The 22,989-nt window shown below is 40.3% G+C and overlaps 1 protein-coding gene across 1 annotated transcript in view; it reads left to right on the top strand.

Moving 5' to 3' along the window:
- The window catches only part of LOC147697112 (gamma-aminobutyric acid receptor subunit gamma-3-like), a 330,639-nt gene that overhangs the window by 202,345 nt on the left and 105,305 nt on the right, over window positions 1–22,989 (top strand). The window contains exon 2 of the mRNA XM_086936108.1: window positions 3,178–3,326. Within this exon, the coding sequence (XP_086792234.1) occupies window positions 3,178–3,326 (149 nt within the window). The remainder of the gene's footprint in view (window positions 1–3,177; window positions 3,327–22,989) is intronic.

Consider the following 22,989-nt stretch of genomic DNA (forward strand, 5'->3'; position numbering starts at 1 on the left):
TCTAAGCAGGCTATAATTATCATTGATATCAAAGGTCTACGAGAGATCTAGATAGTTCAAAAGTTTTTTAAGATTTAGCCAGTTACATGGTAAAGAGCTGTCTCCAAACCTTGGTTAGGACTGAAGCTGTTTTTGAGAGATTGGCACGTTGTGTTGGATTATTTGAATTTGAAATTGAAATCTACCATATTCCAGATGATCCTTGTTGCTTTTGCAGCAGGAGGTTCATAACTGCTGGGATACAAGCTGTTGAAATTAGCTTTTTAAATTAGGTACTTATGGTCGCCTGTTTGCACCCCCACTGAAAAGTTAGCTCTTGGGGAGGAGTATTCATAAAAGTATTAATACATGATGGAAAGACCTGTGGAAAGGAGGCTGATGGACAGCCTAGTCAGTCGTCATAGTCAGTAGGTTTTATTTGACTGATTAGAGAAAATACCTTCTCTGGGTTGACTTTACCAAAGAACAAAGCTCTGGGGTGACCCTGAGATAACAGGAGTTAGTTGGATACTTCTGGCACAATAATACGAGATTTAACAGTCACCAACATATTGAGATGTACTGAGGAATCATTTTCTCTAAAGAAATAAGTAATGCAATCATGCCAAGAGCAGCCCACCCTAAGGCCCACAATATGCTGGGGCTATCATTATTTTAGTGATGATCACAATAATACCTAAAGGGTATACAACATGCCAAGAATGCAAACACGATGTAAAGCCAACATATTGCATCTTTCTGGTAGAAAGATCACTCTGTACCAAAGCTGTCCACAATCTGTCACCTTAGTTTGGACACAGCCATACTAAAATCAGTCATGACCCTGCTCCAATAGGAATAGTCCAGCCCGAACAGCCAGTTCATGTCCTCCCTTAACCCCTTCGATGCTGATGACGAGCTCAGCTCGTCATCAGCCACGGGGGGCGTGTGCGGATGACGAGTTGAGCTCGTCATCTCACGCGGCTTTTAGAAAAAAGCCACGTAGGGGAAAAATAACCACTGCAGCGATGCGGTTAACCATAACACAAATAGCCCATGACCAATTTCGCCTGATTAATGCTCTTCAATGGGGTGTAGCATTGCTCCAGTGGTACGGTAACTATGGGACCCATGTCTGGGCGTAATACCTGTCATACAAAAACTTGATGGCAGGAATGCTTGAAGTAATCTCAATCACTGATAATTACTCGGAGCCGCATCCTAGTCCATTATTATTTTGCACACAATTCCACCTCAGTTGGAGAAAGCATTATTCAAATCAGTCTAGACCCTGCTCAAATAGGAACAATCCAGCTCTAACTGCCAGTCCAGGTCCACCCTGAACCAAAACATAAGCAATCCAAGACCAATTTTGCCCTGATTGAGGCTCTTCTGTCTGGTGTAGCTTTGATCCAGTGGCACAGTGAGAGCACTGTAGTGTTCGAGCATTGCTCTGGGATGGAACTGTCCATACATTTGAAGTTCATGGATAGGTGCAGAAAAAGCCCTTCAATGTTGCTGTTTTCCATCTCTCATTTATTATTGAAGTATCTCCTGAACAAATGCTTTGTTGTTGTGGAAAGGACACCATCTAGGCTTACATGGACTGTGAATATAAATTTCTTTAATGAACTTACGGAAATGAAGGATAGCAGCTTGTTCCAGTAGTCATGTACATTAGGCTCAATATGGCCTGGTTGTTTCCAGGGTACTGTCCCGGATAGAACTGGGATGCCCTGTAAGTAAAGAATAATCTATGACATGGATGGATGGTGAGCTGTCAACTAAGGTTAGAGAGAGTTTAATGATTCTGTGCAGGTGGAGGCGAGTAGCATGGGGAAGTAGATCTATTTATAGATTGGTTTTGTCACAAGGTCTAGAGGAGAGATGTACATTATGGTATCCTACTATAGAATAATGAAGGGTAACTCCATGTGAGATCTGCATTTTGACAATATCACAGTAAGCATCTTGAAGTAGGGATGACTGGGAAACCAAAGGACAGGAAAGTTTTGTGCAGTGTGTAGAAGTGGATCATGATGTTGGTACAGTCAATTTCGTTTTTTTTTCTAAGGAGGTTGATAGGGAAAGTGCATTGTGCATGTAAGGTTGTTTTAAGTCTTGCGCTTTAGGATTTGGTTTACCTCTATTCAGGCGGATGGCACTTCTCTTTCTTCTTTGAGTGAACTTGAGTGAACTACATCAAACATATTTGTTTCTAGTTTGTCAGTGTTCAATAACACATACTACTTCTCACACCTTGTGTTTCTATTCAACTGCCCGGATCAACACATATGCCTCTTGGAAACTTCAACTCTCTATAACCGAGAAATGACTCACCTTTAACTGGTCCAGTAGCCTGTGGCAGGGAGCCAGGAGCTCCTCTGCACATGCACCTATCTCAGGATCAGATTTTCAATTTCAGGTCAAATGATAAAAAATGGGACATTAGACAACATTTCAAATTCTGCTTATTTCTTCATTAACACTCATTTAAACAGATAAATGTACTTCATCTTGCAGACCACTCATGCTGGTTAGGCAATTTTGGAATCACCTTACATAAAGAAAGAGCTGCTTCTGATATCAGAGGTGATTCTAGACTTTGGCATTTCATCAATAGACAGAATCCAAAATCATATAAAATCAATCAGCCAAACCAAAGCTCCATGCTGTGTGCCTACAAGTACACGTGTACTGCACAGCGAGAGGAAATTCAATTATTTTCTTTGGCCAGTTAAATAATTCATTTGCTTTCCCTGTAAGCCAGCTTATCACAGTTTTAAAGCAGATTTCGTTAAACGATGATGCCAACTCCTAAATCCGGCATTATCTAGAAGCTGTTCTTGTGGCTGTTATTCCCAGTAGCCGGTACAGGATGCTGGCGGTTGTTGCCATTCTGAGAGATGGAGAGAAAAAAACTGCAACACAGAAGATGTTGCTTGAAGTGGGATGTCAGAAAGAAGGGAAAAAAAGAACAGAGCAAGCTATGTGAAATTAAAACATGTGTATTTTGATTCATGCTGCCCAGATCTGTCCGTTGTCTGTCTCCTTCACCTCATCCACCGTGACATCTCTGTTCCCCTACAAACCCTATAAGACTTCTTTTCAGTTTATGTTCAATAATGTTTACACTGACTGTCAGGAAATAAATGATTACCCAAAATAACTGGGCGTCAATGTATTTTTTCATTGCAGCTCAAGAAAAATCGAGGATGACGAATATGAAGATTTTGCGTTTAACCAAAAATGGGTGCTGGCCCCAAAAACTCAAGACACAGACGCAACCTTAATTCTAAACAAGCTGATGAGGGAATATGACAAAAAGCTGCGGCCTGACATTGGAAGTGAGTTCTTGTGTGTATTGTTTGACAAACTCAGACCACGTCGCTGATGGTGAAAAATACAGGAAGATTGATATCGACAGATAATTTCTAGACATACTGAGTAGATACCTAACCTTTTATGTGTGCACCGGAAGGCATAATCCTCATGTACATGGATAAAGAACTGTTTCCAGTGGAAGGCATAATGCATGTGTGCTTACATAACGGAACAATATTCTATTTTCTAAGATTGATTGTTTAAAATAATTGCACTTTTAAAAAAAAAAATTGCTGAAAAAGGAAATGATGGAGGGCAGGTTGTACGACTGTTTTTTTGCGGTCGCAAACGGGAAATTGGACGTTTGCGACCACAAAAAAGAGTCCTGGCATGTACAAACGCAATTTTGTGAGTCGTTGACTCGTAAAATAGCGTTTGCAACTCTAACTATTAGGAAGGGGCATCCCTTCCTAATAGCTAGTCACAGTGGAATGTACCACTGTTTGGCGACCGCATTTGTGGCCACAAAACCCTCGCAGTTTACCACCTACTTCGAGTAGGTGGTAAGCCACTCGCAGACGGGGAAGGGTTGCAAAGGAGACCCCTTCCCCTTTGTGATGGATGCAAAAATATTTTTTAAGAGCAGGCAGTGGTCCCAGGGCTCACTGCCTGCCCTTAAAAAATTAAACAGAAATGTTTCATTTTTCTTTTTAAAATGCATCCCCTGTTTCTGTAATGAAAATGGTCTGCATTAAAAAAAACAGCTTTATTTAGAAAAGCAGTCACAGACATGGTGGTCTGCTGACCCCGGCAGGCCACCATCCATGGGAGTGCTTGCCATTCCTAATGGGGTCACAAATTGCACCTGCCTCATGAATATTAATGAGGCATGCACTTTGCAACCCCATAGGAATAGCAAACAGGGTCTGAGACACTGTTGTACATCCAATATGCGAGTCGCAATACAACACAATTTGTGATTCACAAATTGGTATAGTCGTACATCTTATCCAATGTCTGTTGCAAGGAAAAATGGCTTTATTTAGAGTTGTGTGGTCCGGGGCATCAGGCTAAAAGTGACAGATGTTCCCCCTAAGTATTTACACTGCTATTGACAAACATATGTATAATACGACGGACTGGACATCTGCCACTTTTTGGTGGAAGTCCTGCATCTGCCAAATAATAAATAAGGGCCTTTGGGTCTTATTAGAAGTTGCATGTTAGATTGAATCTCTGAGCAAAGAAGTTGCAAATACAAGTGCTGCGATGTTTACTAAGACTGTATTTTTCCGCCCTGATTACAGGTGGCCCGTTCTTCTTCGATCCCTGTACAAAGCGGAATTACGGGGCACATTTCCAAGGAAATGGTACACTGTGGTGCTGCACCAAATGTGGCAGTGCCGCACTGCAAAATTTCCAAAATACAGGGATACGTTGTATTTACAAGGATGCAGCACATCCCTGCGTTTCCCCTAGCACTGGTGCGTTAAATAGCTGCCTAGCGCCAGCACAGACACCCTTGCACAATAGTGTAAGGGTGCCTGTGTTTCAGGGCTGATTGTGTGAAGAAAGGTGTTCCTTCCTGCACATAAACAAGCAATAATGGCGACTTGCTACTTCTATATGTGCTGCATTGTGCAGCACACATAGAAGTAGCAAATCGCAATTCATTAATGATTATTTATGTGTGGGAAGGGACATCTTTCTTAACATAAACAATCATTAATGGTGTTTTACTCTTTCTATGTGTGCTGCAGAACGCAGCACACATAGAAAAAGCAAAAACAAGGAGAAATAAAAGTATTTCTCCCAGTTGCACCACTCTAATACCTGCTTTTTAATTGTGTTTTGGGTACTGCCTCAGATTTACACAACCTTGTAAATCTGGGACAGCGTAAAAAGTCAATGTGTTGTGGGGTGGAATGCCCACAGCAGCACACTTTGCAAATCCCTTTCATACAGAAACTGTGTGAAAAAGTGCCATGTTTACAAGGCAGCTTTAACCCTTTCCTTGCTGCCGTCAGCCATTGGCCGACGGCAGCACTACCTTCCCAGTGCTGCCGTCGGCCAATGGCCGACATGGCCCCGCCCACGCACGGAAACGCCCGGACCGTGGCGGAATTACCGTGGCGATTAACGGGTTAAGCCACAAATAGTGGCTTAACAGCCCATCGTAAATATGAAGCAGGGCTTTGTGCCACCGGAACATCAGCAAAAGTGATGTTCTGGTGGCGCAATCCCCTTGAAAATATACCCTGTGAGTTTCGTGGTTGTTACCAATGCCTCACAAATCTTTTACTGGTGAAACCTACAGCATATTTCCTGGAGAAAATATCCAGTGAATACATATAGATGTGTATTTTGGGGCCCTAAATGCCAAAATCTGCACGTGAGCCATTCGGAATTTATCGGATGAGATAATTATTACCTATTACTTCGTTTTTGGGGAATGACATGAGGATTCTGGTGCATACTGCACCAAAATCTACAGGTCCTATTAAATTCGGGCCTCAGTGTCACATTTGTATCGGACGCAATAATTATCGGTGTACTCTTCATCAGGACCTATGTGTCGAAATTCTAATTTTCAAATAGAATTGTATGAGCACAGATGGCAAACATAATGTTTTGCTGCTAGCGTGCTGTTTGCAAACAATATGAATTTTTCATATCTACTGAATGTAAACAAGATAACGCTCTGCATTATTGAGCAAGAATTCTCTGCTACATTCTACTGCCACTCTGAATGATTTTATCCTGTTTTTTGTCAATAAAGTAGATCAAGTAATTTAATTTGTTCTTTGCTCAGTCCTGGGATGGAAAATGACCAGATATACTGAATAGCACATTACCAGACAGGATTACAGCCCATCCTCATATCGTTCTATCATGAGTAGTGAAATTCGTGCTATTCTGCATTTTCGCTTGCTATACTTTTGTCACGGTCAGACTATTTATAATTGTAAAACTTACTGGCCTAGTTGTACTGCTTTTCAAATAACATCAACTGTCACAACACTGGTGTTCCAGCCAATACCAGATCGAGGTAATGCTTACAAATTAAGGGCCAGATGTACATAAATTTGTGTATGCAATTACCCAATAGCAAATGTTTGCGATTCTCTGTTAGGTAATCGCAAACAGACATGTACTACAGTGTGTTTTACAATGTTTGTGATTCCCAATGTGTTGCAAATTAACATACATCATTAATATTCATGAGGTAGGTCACAATTTGCGACCTAATGAGAATCGCTAAAATCACAGGGATGGTGGCCTGCTGGGGTTAGCAGCCGCCATGTCTGTGATTGCTTTTAAATAAAGCAATTATTTTCTTTAAATGCAGCCATTTTCCTTGAAGGAAAATTGGATGTGTTTAAAAAAAAACTTTTAAAGTTTTCTTTTCATTTTTCAAGAGTAGGTAAGGGTCCGTGGGACCACTGCCTGCTCTCAAAAATCATTTTAGAACCTTCCCATTTGCGAATGGGTTACCACCTATATGAAGTAGACGGCAAAATGCAAATGTTTTGCGACTGCATTTTGGTCACAAAACATTCACACCTACTACTGCAAATTGCTATTAAAAAGGGATACCCTAAACACGTCTCTTCCTAATACTGAATCGCAAACCCATTTTGCGATTCGGTAACATGTTATCCAATCACAACAAGGGGTTTGGTACATATAAAAATGCCTTTTTTCCGATTGCAAACTGCCTGATTCACAGAACCAGACTGTTTTTCACCTAAAAAAAGGCATTATTACACCTGACCTTAAATTTCTTCATGTTTGCAATAGTGGGTGAGCTAGTACACAATGTTTCAGAGTGACGTTTCCTTCTAATCTATTACCATTTTGGGGTGGTTACGCATTTGGCACAGCAAGCAGCCTGAAAAGCAAAATGAAAAAATATTGTTGTATTCATATGTGTGCAGATGAACTGAGGGGCATATTACCAACAACTAGCGATAATTATCGGTATGTTGGCTTAGCGGCAATATTTTTATCGCCGTGCTGCGGCGATTTTTATCGCTTAGGAACCTTGCTATTGTCAAGGTTTATCTCCAAAGCGATAAAAATCGGCCGAAATGCATAAATATCGCTGAAAAGTCAGCGATTTTCATGCATTACCGAGCTAATGCTCTTAGCCATGTTATCCACCTACCATTGGATAACATGGCTAAGAACTGCTCAGTGCAGGTGTTAGCTTTTGGAGATATTTGCGCTTAGCGTGAATATCCCCAAAAGTTGGTAATAGGAGATAGCGATGTTAGCGACTGTTTCCAGTCGCTAACATCTTGGCACGTCAATTTTGCATGTCATTAGTGATAAATTTCACTGACATGCAAAGCGGGGCCCAAGATGGGCGCTATCTCCTACTAGCTGTCGCTAACTGGTGTTAGCGACAGCTAGGTAATAGGGAGATAATTTTATCTCCACTTTCTTGGCTTTTAAAGCCAAAAAAACGGAGATAAACCCCTTGATAATATGCCCCTGAGTTTGGTAAAACAGCTGTGTATGTTTTAATTCTTCACACATTGGACCTGGTTCACAAAGCTTTTCTATTAGACGTGTGTCACATCTAATTATCCAGACCTGGTTCACAAAGCATTACCTGTGAAAAGGTCGAGATTTAGGAGTACGTATTGATACATTTCTGATAAAAAAAAGTGCTGATTGTCTCTTTGAGTGAGTATGTTTTACTTCTGGAATCTACTCATAGAAAATGGTTTGTTAATTAGGCTTCCATATACCGGAGTAACTTGCATGTAAGGCAAGAAAAACAAATATCTACTCTAACAGGAACTAACACGTCTATTTGTTGTAGCACAGTCAATCCAGACGTTAAAAACAGAACTGATGACAACAGGGTGCGTAGCCCAATGTGTTAATAAGGCATATTTTGAAAACTCTGAGGACACCAATAGAATCACACATTTCTTTATTTATTTGAAAAGTTCCGTGGATTTCAAAATGGAGCTTAGGAACACATAGAAATGGTGTGAACCTGCTCTGCACAGGTAACATTGGTTACTGAGACCTCACACTTTATACATCCACTTTTATTTCAAAATCGTGTGCAGAAAGCCAATTGATGTGCCTATCTTGTTAGGAGGAGTCTGCTTGTGTTCTAAAAAGTGTTCTGTGACAAATAGAAGCAAAGGCTTTCAACTACATGTCTATTGTCGACTTCATGCGGTTTCAGGCTGTTTTTGTTCTTTCCTCTGGTGAATTAACACCCTCAGCTTCATGATGAAGTTGTAATAGCCTTACTGTCCTGTTATTCAGAAGGAGACTCTTCCTCCCCACCTCTCTATCCACTTTTAGATTCACAAGATTCATTAGTTCCCAACAACTCATCTCCTCTGCTCTAAAGTGCTTTCATGATCTGAATGGCTGAAAGAAAATGTACCCATGAATTTTACTGAAGCTCGGTCACGTCAGAGAATTATTATCTGAGTGAGAAATAGAATTCTTCACTCCTGCTACCACCAATGATTCATGTTATTTGCAATATATTAGTAATCTCGAATGGTTTTGAACAAATACTCCTTGTTCTAAAGGGAGCACATACTTTTAATTTAGAAGATGCAAAATACTGTATGATTTATTCAACCAAGAACAGAACTAGAGAAGAAGGGGAATGAAAAATGATTGATTTTGTGAAGGCACTTATTGAGGAGTATTTTTCGTGAACAAGGGTTGTAAGTCGAAACTTTTTTCATCAAAGCGATTATCAGTGCATAGAGATGGCATAGCATAAAATATAATCATAAGTTCATAGAAATATGCGGTGGATGCCTTCTTTGTGCATACAATGCATAGAAATGCACAGTTCTTGGAGTTGCTATGAGCTGTTTTCAAAGACTTGCACAACATCAAGACTTGCTCAACATAGGTATAGTCCAGAATATTGTGGTCTAAATATCGTCTGAGAAAGATATAATGTCCTGAATATAGTTTTACAAAAATGTTACCATCTTGGAGTTAATAATAGAAAATCTACATCCAATTGAGCAATGTTTTTGTAAACAATGTTTAGGTCACTAATTTGAGTCAGACAATGCCATTGTTTGTGATATTCTGAGCTACAACTTGCAACATCATCAGAATGTTACCCTGAACAACTTCACGTGATCCACATGAGTGTTAAGAGGGTGAGCCAACATCTTTTGGGAAAATTCTTGGTCATCACAAGTCCTTAAAGACACACACATTTTTTTTTATTGCTGCAATCTCCCCACAGATCAATCAACCACATCACCTATCTCGCATTGTGTAGCCCATGTCATATTCATCTTCAAGCACCATTGAATACTAGCAAGCTCACTTAAATTGTCTAACTCAGAAGTTAGTTCTTTGAGTGAGGCAACCAGGCCCGGACTGGCCGTTGCGGGCACCGGGCAATCCCCCGGTGCACAGCAAGGGTGGGGGCTGGTTTTGGGCCAATGGAGGCCGTTTTTGTTACAGGGCCGTTTTTGCAGAAAAAACGGCCCACTAACAAAATCGGCTGAAAACCGGCACTGGCAAAGACCGCGGTCGCACCCCCAACTCCCCCTGGGGGGTGGGGGGGCCGGCTGAGCATATTGCCAGGACTGGCTTTGGTTCCCAGTCCGGCCCTGGAGGCAACCCCCCTCCAAGCATTATACAACCATATGCTTGCAGGTGTCCTAATCCTATTTACTTCCATTACACCTGAATGTACCTAACGTTACAAACATCTGACTTTGTAACTGTCGCCTTAGTGCCTTGTTGATTTCCAGAGACATCCATCTTACTGGATACAACAGTTAGCTCCTATTGAACGGGTTAATGTTATTTTACATAATTTCCCTTTATTGTTTTTCCTTAAACTGTAAACACTGTTATGCTGTTTGATTTATTGTATGTGTCATATTGGTTAACTCGACATCTTGAGTACATCAAAAGCTACAGTCAGACAATGTTATGTTGAAGAGATATTTAGTTTACCGATGTGTTGAGAGGTGGATTATTAGTAGGGGTCGGTATGCACCTATCAGTAACAATAAGGCCACTAATACAATATAAGGTCCAGATAAAGGGCTCAATAAGTTATTCCATAACTCAACCCTTAGCAGCTGGAAACGAGCAGACAGGCTTAACTTAGGAGTCAGGTGTGTAAAGCGTTTAAAAACACCAATACATTAAATAAGTAAGAAACAACACACAATACAAAACCACAACAAATTTATTGGCATTCGAAATATGTTTACGATTGAAATGACACCAAAACTACACAAATATAATTTAGGGAACCAGAGATATGATTTTTGAGAGAATAAACATATTCTAGTGCTTAAAAACATATACCACCAACTTGGGACATCGTGTTATGCTTAACCTGGACAAAGTCAAAGTTTGAGGTCACCTGCGATGGAGCCCGGTTGGATACACCCAGCGGGGAGCCATGGTCAGAATTTTACCTTTGCACTTAGAACATTTTGGAGTATTCCTTTCATCATCACATCAGGCTGTGTTTTGAGTTAATGATGGCAGCTTGGCTCAGCGTGAGGCCTCGGTAAAATCCCCGAAATCTTGAGCTCCGGAGCTTTTTGTGGTCGCGGTTCGATGCTGGCAGCTTGACTTTCGTCGACGGGTCGGTCACCTTATGGAGCTTTCTCCAAAAGTTGCTCTAAACTTCATCAAACATCTGGAACTTCTTCCTGAAGTTCCCCCTGAGGGTTCAAAGTTTGAGACTACAATTCCCACAATGCACTTGGCCACATACTTAAAAGTACACTAGACGCACTCCAGGCTGGGGATGTCTTGGGGGAGATGTGCAGGTGAGCTCTGTTAACCTGTTGCTTTCAGGTAATCCCCTCTTTAATCTTTTTTAAAGCAAGACAAAGTCCTATGGGCTGTAGTCCCCAGTGTGCAGCAGGAGCAGTACTTTGAAGTGCAATGCTTTGGGGTGCAGACCAGGGTTCTAGCAGGATAGACCTTCTTCTCCTTATAGTTTCAAGAAGCAAAGCTGAGTTGCTATGCAGCTCTCACATATTTTTCCAATGTTCTGGGGCAATAGGTAGGGGGCACCCCTGACCAATGGTGTACAGGGGGCCTAGGGCTGTAGCTTGGTCAGTAAGATTGGGGGGGGATTCAGATTTTCTGGCAATCAGGATTGCACATAATCTTTCCATATATTATACAACAAGAAGGGTACATGAGAGGAGCCAGAGGAGCAATTAATAAAGAAAGGTATGTGGATTGCTAAGAGTACTAAAATAGAAAACTCAATATGTTGTATAATTACCAATATTTTGAGGACTGTCAACATAGAGAAGGTGTGTGAATTTTTGTTTGCATGCATGTAAACATCCATGGTGAAATCTGACTGACATGTCTCAACACCAAACTGATAGCATCTATACGCAACTGTTTATCAGAAAATTCGTTGATTAAGGGGTATAACAACCCTAACACCACCCGTTAAGCTGCACCTCTGAGGGGGCTACCCAAATGTACGACAACTTTCTCCAAAGTGTGGCATCTTCTTGTCCCACAAAGCACTGTACTTTAAAATTAAAAATGGAGAACTTCTCTCCTTACGAGTAAGAGCTAGCTAAGCCAAGCTACTGGTGTGGCTAATTTTCCTTAACATTCCCTTTCCAGACCTCCTGTAAAATCTATTCATGGGTCTCCCGGCTGGCTGGGGAGTAGAGGAAGAGGGAATAGGCCTGGCTGGCATTCCCTACTGTCCTACTCTCTTTGAAGCCCAGTTTTTTTTACCCAGCCCCCTTCCCCGACACTTCTCTGCAGCTGCAGAGCTCCCTCCATCAGATAGCCTCTGTCTCTATGCAGGTCACTTATCACCTCATCAAAGCATTTTGGTGCTTTTACTCCAGCGATGATATCAGTAAAACAATTCTGGCAAATCATCTCTGGTGACACTTTATTGGGAGGACTGTCTTATTTAGGTTTGCTCCTCTGCCTTCATTCCTGTTAGTTTTTTTGTGCCAGGTTTGCCAGTTGTGCAATGGCACTCCTAGGAATAAAATGTGTGCAAATCTTATCCAACTACTGGGAAAATAATCAGAGAGTTTTCAGGACGTGTTTTTTTCCAGAAAAAATCTTGACTGTTCTACCATGCTACCTTGGCATTATTTATTTTTGATGGCATTATTTATTTTTGTCAAAGGGGCTCCTGCTGTGTTGGCTGAAATACTTTTGGCAAAACTCCCCACTGATGCAAAGAGGTCACAGTCCTTTTTAATTTTACTAACTGTTCTTGAATATCCCCTGAATATTCAATTTCTATTCTAATCTTACATGTTTTTGGGACAATTTAAACAGGAACATAAGAGTACTTTAGGAATATGTTTTACATGCGCCGAAATACATTTGTGGATTGATCCCCAAATGAGGTGGATTCGCCAGTGATATTTGTCCTAGAAGAAGCAGATCACAAGATCAGAGAGCAAGCCTTCTTGTTCTACACTCTGAGGTTATTTGCAACATTCCAGTTTGGATTCCACAGATACTCTCCCCACTACACTTCTACTAGAACCTGAAGTTTTTCTCCAGAGAAAACAACTCTTAGCTCCTGCACTCCTTACAGTTTTACCCCGTCCCCTCTCTGTAGTCTCTTTGATGTTTATCTTGCGGCCACAATGAGGGCCACATTGGTTTCTGTTTTTTGTAGTCCACCTTTATGGCTTTATTTTCAGTTTTGGAGAAATCCTGCATTACTAATTGTGCACTCACACTCACCACTATTGTGGGTATCTGTAATTTAGTATCAACCTATTCAAGTCATACCCTAAGTACTTCCTTAGAAAAGGGGAATTAAAAAAGGTATCAGGATTAGGCACCAGATTCCCAAAGCAATTCTCCATTATTTGCCTGTTTCCTAACTGAAAATCACAGCAAGGTTTGTGTTAAAATCACTGGATTTGGAATCCTGATATGATTTACAATCTCAAGTTTCTCTAAACCAATACTCAAAACATATTTGTTAATCTTTCCACACTTTTTGCTTTTTAAGATCAATATTTTACTCTTAGAAACATTTATCTTCAAATATTGTACTGCAGTATATTTCTGAAGTGACATTGCGATTCGCAAATTGAGAACTTCTTCCCATTCATTCCTATGGGCCTCTAGGCCCATAGGAATGAATGGGGAGGTATTCCTTAATTGCGACTCGCAATTTGCAAGTCGCAATTAATGAATTTTAAGAAATAGCTATTTTTAAAGTGATTTCTTCTTACATAATATTTTGCTATTCCTTATTAGCGATTCCTTATTTTTCACTAATAAGGAATCGCAAAATGGATGCTTGATGCATCTGGGGGTATGTTCTTAAAGATAAGTTCACCAGTCATCTTCTTTTATGGGAATTTGGAGGGATTTTTCCCTAGAAGCACAGCTATCTGAGATTTTTTCCCAATACCTTTTAGCATTATTCCTTGATGCCGCCTCTTTTAACTGGACCTAGTTATAATCTTCCCTTTCTTTCCTTAGGAGACATCTTTTCCTTAATCTTTTCCTCTTTAGTAGATTATTTAATTTACTTCGATCAAAAGAGAAATTATGGAATGAGCCCTCACTAATTATTTACCTATTTAGGTTTATTACCAGATCTGTATGTGGTCTCTATCGGGTTGGTATATGGTTAATTTTACAGGCTGAAACCAAAGTATTTAGAGAGAGTCCATGTGATACCAATGTGTCTGAAGGAAAAGGCTGCTGGGCTCCTAATATTGTGTGCTACTGATCTCCTAATAATTTTGTCAGTGTCTCTTTTAATTGTGAAGATGCTTTGGTATTCCAGTATATTCTACCATTTGAATTTTTTAGAGTCTACTGATTTATGTTTAAAATTCCAAGGGCCTACTGCTGTTATGGTCACATCAATTTTACAGGAATTCAGCATATGATCACTACAGGAATTTTCTTGCACTTCCAAATGTGACAACATATTAAAAGTGACACCTGAGACAGGTATATTGTTAATAATTGACCCAGAATTTTAAAGCTTCCTCTTTCGAGGCATTTGCAAACAACTTTACACTGTGAGTAGAGACGCTGGCGTTCAAATCACCAACTAGTACTAAATGTATACAATCCTCTCTTAACATAGTAATGGAAATAAAATCATAATAAATCCTTCAGTGGGTATGCATGAGCAGAGTCTGGGGAATGTAAGCATTTACATATAATAATTACCTATTCTTTCATAATTCATTTTAAATTTTATCTTGACCGCCTGAATTAAATTAGAAACATGGGAAATTGCTTTATATAACCAACTGAAGTTAGTACTAAGCAATATGGCTATGCCTCCTTTCGCATGTCCTCTCTTCACCGGCTATGCAGGAAGACTTAACACAGTATATTCTTCTACATGCTAGTTCTTTACAATCCAAGGTTATTGAATACACACCATATCAGCTTTCAGTTCTTACAAGAATACTAAGTTATTTTTACCAGTGAGTAAGCTGGCTGCATTCCACAAGATCAATTTAAGACCCTTACTTGGCGCAAATATTAAACCTTAGCCCCAGAGAGCTATTAGATTTAAGAGCCCCTGCACCCAGCTCCATTTCCTACCTTCCTCTTCTACAGTTGGTGTTTGTTTGTTATCTCTCTCTGCAAGCAGAGAAACTCTCCTACCTCCTTTTCCAAAAGAGACCCGCATTTCATTTTACCTCACCGATTGACATACTTCTAAGGGAGAAAGTGCAGAATGACAGATGACCTAGTGATTAAGACGCTTAAAATTATATGTAAACTTTTTAGAGGCTCTGTCCTTCTGTGCAACATGAACATCAATATCACAACATTGCAATGTATCCCTCTTCAGGATTATTAAGTTGGAAATCACCATTGGGACAAAAGGTCACTCTGGCGCCTCCATGAATATGGTGGTATAAAACTTCAACCAAAGCCAGGTCACAACTCTGTACCATTTGAAGGTCGGGACATCAGAAAAACAACCCAATAGGAATGACCTATTCATATACAACTCTGGATTAAAAATGGTATAAAATTCTAAAGACAGAGGCACCGATATTAGATTACTAGCCAAAATATCCCCTCAAGGCATCACCCATTAGGTTTCTAAATAACATTATCCCCTAATGTAGTCAAAAATCATGCAGCATTGGGGTTCAAATTATATGAAATTGTAAATTGGTAAAATGTAAGTTGATACTTGTATAGCGCACTACTCACCTGCAAGGGTATCAAGGCGCTTGTACGAATACCGCTGTGGAAACCATCCTGGCTTTCCCTGTGAGGCGTCCACTCCTGGGCACCCCCAAGGTGGAGGCCAGAGGCATCCTTAGTGTTGTGGGTGTCACTGGGCTAGCAATGGGTTCATTGTCTCCTTGTGAGACAATGTTAGATCACATAAGTTCCCTGTTGTCAACAAAGAGCATCTTGTACTTGCTCTCGTTTGTGCTCGTTCCCCCATTGCGACAATCGAGATGGTATTCGAGATCACAGTTGAATCGAAGTGAAGTCTTCTTGTTCTTTTATTATTTATTCTATGTTTCTTTTTCCTCTTTACGATCCTCTGTGTGTTCACTTTTACTTTTGATCTTCTTATCCACCACTACAGGTGGCGCAACAAATACATCCTCTCTTTTTTTGAAAGATGAGGAAGACAATATTTGCCTTTCATGTATTTGTCTAATTAAACACGGGGAGGTCGAAGGCAATAGCGGGCTGTCCTCTAACTCAAAAAACGTCTGTGAAGTAAAAGCTGATCGTCTTCAAATAGGCCCACCTTTTCCTTACTCTTTTTTTCCACCAAAGGGTTCACCTGCCTGGGTACTAAAGTCACTACAACTATATTTTGAGGCAGCATTCGCTGACAGGATTCAATTGAGTTAGAGCCACAGCAATGAAGTTGGGACAGACATATCCCTTGATGAAAACCAAACTTATTATAGGAATTATCAAGAGCAGTTATGTCTTTTTCAGTTAGAGTTCTTTGGTCCAAAATTACAAATATCGTTAGGGACAGAAGAGAATCCAGAATATGATCAGAATTGGGCACAGATTTCTCCATCAGAGCCAATATAGAGAACATAACTCTTTCTAGACAATGCAAAGAATCGGGCAACAAAACCTTATTCCCTGGTTCATTACATGATGAATGTAGACTCAAATACAATTCTGGAGTGACTGATGCCCTAAAATTTATTATGGAATTTCCACTATGTGTACTACTAAAAAGCTACATCTTGATGGAGGGATCAATAGGTGTGTCCCTAATGTTTTCCACTAGGTTTAGAGAAGGTGGGATATCAGTGAATACTTTAGATGTCTGAGGGCCATTCGTGGCAAAATCCATATCAATATTAATATCAGGGAGGGTAAAATCTTCTATCAGAGGTCCTTCCTCCCTGATTAAAATACATTACTGTATCACACTATTTCTGAGTGCATTAGAGATTTAGTTTGTCCCAAGGAAGATTTTAGCTTCCACCTCTACTTTTTCAATGGGCAATACAGACTTATTCTCCATCGTGCCACTTTAATTAATCCTTCCTCCCTTTTAGAGAAAAAAGTAGAAATAGCATGAAAACCCTATAGGGTATTTATCTGTAATTACTTATTTCTCAGGGGGTTGGCTTTGGTCTTTTTCTAGGGTGTTGAAAAGACCAACTTCCCTAAGAGCAGCTTCTTTGCAATCATATCTCAACACTCAACAACCCTTTATCACTGGCCTTATACCTAAGCCACCACAGTTTCGTCAAATTTCCACCTAATTAGGGAAACCAGAGACCAAATTCGATCGACGATTAATACTCTGTTAGCTAAAGGCTGAGAGAAATCAATCAATTTTCTAAACTTGTTCACTATGTTATCACTCTGGCTCTCACTAAATTATACTTGATTGAGTCTACTCCTGGGCATGAAAGGCATGGAGCAAAAAGGCAGAGTACAATGGCGGGTCCCATAAAGGAGCAAGCCGCACCGACCTAATGCCAGTCGCTACTGCACCTGCAGAGAGGGATACACAGCTCTGAGCCTTACCTTCTCTCTGCAGTACTTTAAATGAGTGAGCCCGTATGCCTCACTCCAGTGACACAGGTAAAAAAGGACCTCTTACTGATCACTACACTGTATGCTGCCACCATCGTGCTGGTGCTGCTTAACTCCTGACAAATGCAATAGCCTTGACCGCTATAGCTTTGGGCGGGCGCCTTCAGGGTCCAGACATCATTACAGTTGGGGTACTTAGCGCATGGGTGCACGTCCATTACTATGTAAGGTACTTTTTTGTCCCAACGATCAGTTAAAATAAAGTGGAGAGTGATCATTCAAAAAGAGCCATTTTTGTATTTTATTAAAAAGACAGGATGAATTCTTAGCGTCCTCAAAAGTAATATGCTCTCTTCACTTTAATCCTGAGTGTAACTGAAACATATAATTATGTTTATAAATATTATATAAAGAATACAAAATCTTTTTTCCATGGCTATTGACATTTAAGCCCTACTTTGAGATGTAAGAGTGGTGATCTGTGGTCATGTTATGCTAATCAGATTGCCTGTCTCATGCAGTGTATTGAGTGATGTGTGAGAGTATAACATTCTAAGTTCTGGGATAGAATGTTGCTGTTCAAACTAAAAGGACAGTTGTCTCCTGATGCTGCTATGTATAAACATGAATACTTCGCTCCCTAAATACACTGTAGTGATGTTGTACTACCACAAATTTGTGACGAGCTGTTCTTGAAGACAAAACCATGCACAGATGACGACAGAGACCATGACAGGTTTCCAAATTAATTTTAACTACTAATGGTGATAAGATAAAGCGCAACCATTTAAACTGAATCAGTGCCTCTTAATTTCAGAGAGACTAGCTTATCCCATGCACATACATGCATTCCAGGTACGAGTGTGAATTTCAAAGTAATACTAATCGGCCGATTATGATGTCAGTCGGAAAGCATTCCAACCGACTCAGTGGCTAAATGGTTTACGAACGACTTGGGTTCAGGAAGTCTGACTGAACAATTACGATGTTTCTGAACACCATTCGGTTGGACTCCCATTGACTTCAATAGGAGCCTGTTTTCTGACCGACCACACAGGCTTCCATTGAAAAAAGGGGTGGGCGCGGAAAACATTGCACCCTGTAGCGGGCACCCCATGGTGCCTGCCACACTGTGCATGGTTGGAAAGAAGGACCCATGGGTAACCCCACAGGCCCCAATCGGAGGTCTCTGGGTGAAGTTGGTCCTGCTACAAGCCCCCCATTTGGATTCCGACAGACGATCCATGTCGGACAGACCGATTAATTAATTAATTCATTCATTCATAAAGCTTTATTTGATCTTGAATACAAACAAAGATCATAAAAGCACAAAAAGTAATAGCAAGTATAAATTTCATCAAATATGCCAATAATTACCTTCCAATTACAGATATGTCTCAATATTTTTTAAATTAGTTTGTGCAGGCCCAGAGAAAGTTTGCCATTACATAACTAATAAAAGGATCGCCAAGTTTTTTATGATAGCTAAGAGCCACTCTACATTGCCTGAAATTATGCTGTCTCAGAACCGGTAATAAGTATCTTACTCGTTCCTTTTTATACAGTTCACAGATTAAGATGATGTGTTGTTCTGATTGTTCTGAAATTCCATTACATAGGCAGACCAATTCACAAAGGCTGTCTGAATCCAACATCGTAATCGCTCGGTCAGAAACGTGGCCCATAGAGACGTATGAGTCAGCTCTGACTGACTCCGTGTCTCCGAATGCCGCTTCGATGCAAGTCGGAACCGAGTTGGACAGTCTGAATGGTTTCTGACCATCGTAATCGTTCAGTCAGAAATGTTTCTGAGTTGGTCGGAAACAAGGCTTCTGAATCAGAGTCGGAAGAACCAAATGCCATTCAGAGCCTTTCTGACCGATATTGTAATCGGCCCATTAGAGCATTTTCTTGCTGATCAAAACACTTAGACTGCCGTTACATTCACTCGTAAGCTCTTGCATTAGCCCTTGCCCATATCAATGTCAAGGCTGTGCTCACCATTGTTAATGCCTACTTGAGCTTCAGACTCCACGTGCTTGCTCTCGCACATTCCTTTGTCATGAATTTGAATGTTGAATGTTGAAAATTGATTCTGTTGTATCTCGTCTGCACACATCTCGTCATAACGTTATTCATGCAACGTAGGCGCCATCTTTCTTTGAGCAATTTTCAATTCCTTTAACCAATGTGCTATTTTGGGCAAGTTCATTCTTCGGTGTGTTACTGCCAGTGATCTACCAATCAGTGACATGCACACTAGTTACTAAACAATTGGAGCTTTATTGACTGTGCATTTCATATTACTGGCATGTTACTGACAGAGGTCTGCTAAGCAGTCATACGCACAGTGTTTACAATGCTAGGTGCAAACCAATTGGTGCATTATTGATTGTGCACTTCGTATTACCAGAGTGTTACTGACATCGAGCTACCAATGAGTGACATGCACACTGTTTACAAACAATTTGGTGTGTTATTAACGGGGCAACATAATTCAGTATTACACATACACTTCATTTCAGGCTAATTTGTGTGTTTACAGCTGCTTTATTGATGAACATGGGCAATAGTACAGTGAAACAGAATCAGTGCCACCCACACTTCAAAAAACAAGTTTGGATGGTAGTTCTACAGGGATAGTCATTCCATTTCTATTAGTTTCAGTGTGTAACATTAGAACATCACAGTGATATGCACACTTGGCATTGTATGTGTAAAAGACCTGCACAGGTTACCAGTCCAGGAAAGGATTCATTTAAATCTATGTACATTCTGCATAAGACTCTGCACGGGGCTGGCTCAGCCTACCTTAACACATCAGGTTCTACACACCTCAACGAGATCTTAGATCTGAAACCGCCTCTCTGCTCGTGGTCCTACTGATAAAAACATTAAAGTGGGGTGGCACAAGTTTTTTACATCTGGCCCCAAAACTGTGGAACACCATGCCCATTAGTCTCAGGAAACAAACCAATCTGTTAATGTTCAGAAAGGCATTGAATACTGTCTGAGTGGTCGGCGAGTGCACAGCTTTTTTTAGTCTTACTGGTTGTAAGATCTTGGCAAGTTTTTGAGTTTATTTAGGTGCTCCCGAGGTATCGTCTTCACCCTAGAGACGAATATGTTCTAAAGTAACCAACTGTGCTGTCAATTGAAAATTGATGGCATCCCTTAGGGCACTTTTGTGTTGGGGTAACAATTCTCCATATGAAAATAAAATAATATATTTTAGTTGTGTTGAATTCTAGTTGAAGTTTTATTTCATTGTGTTCTTTGATATTTGTTTCTTCACATAATCAATGCGCTTGATGAAGATTTAACATTCCCAAAAATGGCGTTTCCAAACTCCAATGCATTTCGGGTGAAAGACCCTTCATCTGGGAGTATCTACAAAAACGACATAAGTGACATACTTGTCATGTCTGTGTGCATTGAGAACTGGGTGATTAGTATCATGCTGGGGGTGCTGTGTGCATGGATTATAAAATTGCCGTAGTGCTCAGTGTGTTGTGGGCGTGATGTTTAACAATATGGGTGAAATTTAACGAAAAATGTGGGGAAGTAAGCGTACTAAATTATCTACATCGTGTGTTAATTAGAAGTTCAACTCGTGTGCCGGCTGAAGCTAAAGTAACGATTATTGTTAAAATTGTTCGAAAGTGAAAGTATTAGCGTTAATCAAACAGGGATTGTTCGAGGCGTATTTATAGCATGCTGTTGAGAAAATGGCTACTTAGACCTTATGTGGCATGGGGTATTTAAAATACTCCATACAGCTTTCATGATTATCAAACCCGATGGTTACGTTTTAATCCCCGTGATTCTTAAGGAAATGGTGTTAGCATCTACTTACATATGAGAACGCCGCTGGTCTCAGTACTGTTTCTAAGGCTGAGTAGGTATCCGCCAAGTGCTCGGTGGTCGGGTTTGTTAGTGGGAAAGGGCGTGATATGACGTTAGTCACGTGACCGCAAAAGGAGTCGAGGTAGAGATGGGACTGTGATGTGGGGCCGGAAGTTGGGAGTTGTGAGATATCTAGCGGTATTTACATCGTATGTGGAGCAAATAAGTATCAAATTATATCAAACAATAAATAATAGGTCATATACACATGATTCATGAAAGTAAACATAAACATTACTACTGCAAGGAAATTGTCCAGAACCATAAATCTCAACATAGTGGGTTGAAGTTACAGATAACAAGAATATTCTATGCGTTCAATTAATCCACAAGGTTTCATCGAATTTAGCCTGTAAATCCAGTGGTTTTCTCTCTGAAGTAAATATTTATTATTGTGTCTCCCCTCTACTTTTTTGATGATTTCCAGTATAATGAACTTCAGTTGGGAAATATTGTGATTCATTTCATTGAAATGGATGGCTACAGATGATTTCATGTTTTTGGTTCTGATGTTAGACTTGTGTTCATTCAAACGTACTTTGATTTTGCGTTCGGTCTTACCGACATATGTTTTCCCGCACGGGCATTTTAACATGTATATTACATTGTTGGTATCGCAAGTAGCTGTGACATTTATCGCTATGTTGTAGCCACTCATGGGGTGTGTCACCTTATTTCCCTGTATTATGTTGTTACAATTGTTGCAATTATTGCAAGGTCTGGTCCCTCGTGATTCTGATTGTATGTTCTCCGGTTGTTTAAGGATTTCTCCCAAGTTTTTTCCCCTAGTGTATGCGAACAGTGGTCGCGATTTGAACATGTCTTTGAAATCCGTCTCCAATTGTAGCATGGGCCAATGTTTTAGAACGATGTTGCGAAATGAGGTACTGACGTTGGAGAATTTTGAGACTATGACCATCCTGTCACTCTGGGGTTTTATAGTTGGTTTTTGTAGTAGGTCTATACGATTAAGTTCTTTGACTTGGTCTTTTGCTGTTTCTAAAAGCAGATTGGGGTATCCTCTTTCCGGGAAACTGTTTGTCATTTCTTTTATTCGAATTTCTGCCTGGTTGCGATCTGAAGTTATTCGTTTGGCTCTTATCATTTGGGACTTGGGTAAGGGATTTTTGAGAGATGTCTGATGGAAACTTGTATAATGTAAAACATTATTGCTGTCCGTTGGTTTGCGGTATATGTCTGTGTGGATGCTGTTGTTCTTTAATGTGATTTGCACATCCAAAAAAGTTATGGACTCAGCATCTATAGTCCATGTGAATTTGATGCGCTGGTTGATGGTGCTTAGTATCATCAAAGCTTGTTCCAGATTCTCTCTAGTGTCCTTCCAAAGGATGAATAAGTCGTCAATAAAACGAACATACATTTTGATGTTGTTAGTCCAATTTAGGTTAGACCATATGTTGTCCTTCTCAAATCCTCCCATGTAAATGTTCGCGTAGACTGGAGCTGCGCAATTTCCCATGCTCCTGCCTACTAGCTGCAAGTACAAATCTTCTTTGTGTTTGAAGTAGCTGTGGTATAGGGTGAACATTACTAGTTCCATTAGAAATATTTCCATTGATTGATCTATGTCAAGTTTGAGGATGGCCTGTGCCATGGCTTCCATTCCTACTGAATGAGGGATCGAGGTATACAAAGCGCTGACATCAGCGGTGCATAACCATAAGCGTTCATCTGGATCCATTTTTAAGTTGTGTAGCTTGCATAAGAAATCTGTTGTGTCCCGAATGTAGCTTGCAAGTG

Source organism: Lissotriton vulgaris, chromosome 8 (genome assembly GCF_964263255.1).
Source record: "Lissotriton vulgaris chromosome 8, aLisVul1.2, whole genome shotgun sequence".
Classification (NCBI taxonomy): domain Eukaryota; kingdom Metazoa; phylum Chordata; class Amphibia; order Caudata; family Salamandridae; genus Lissotriton; species Lissotriton vulgaris.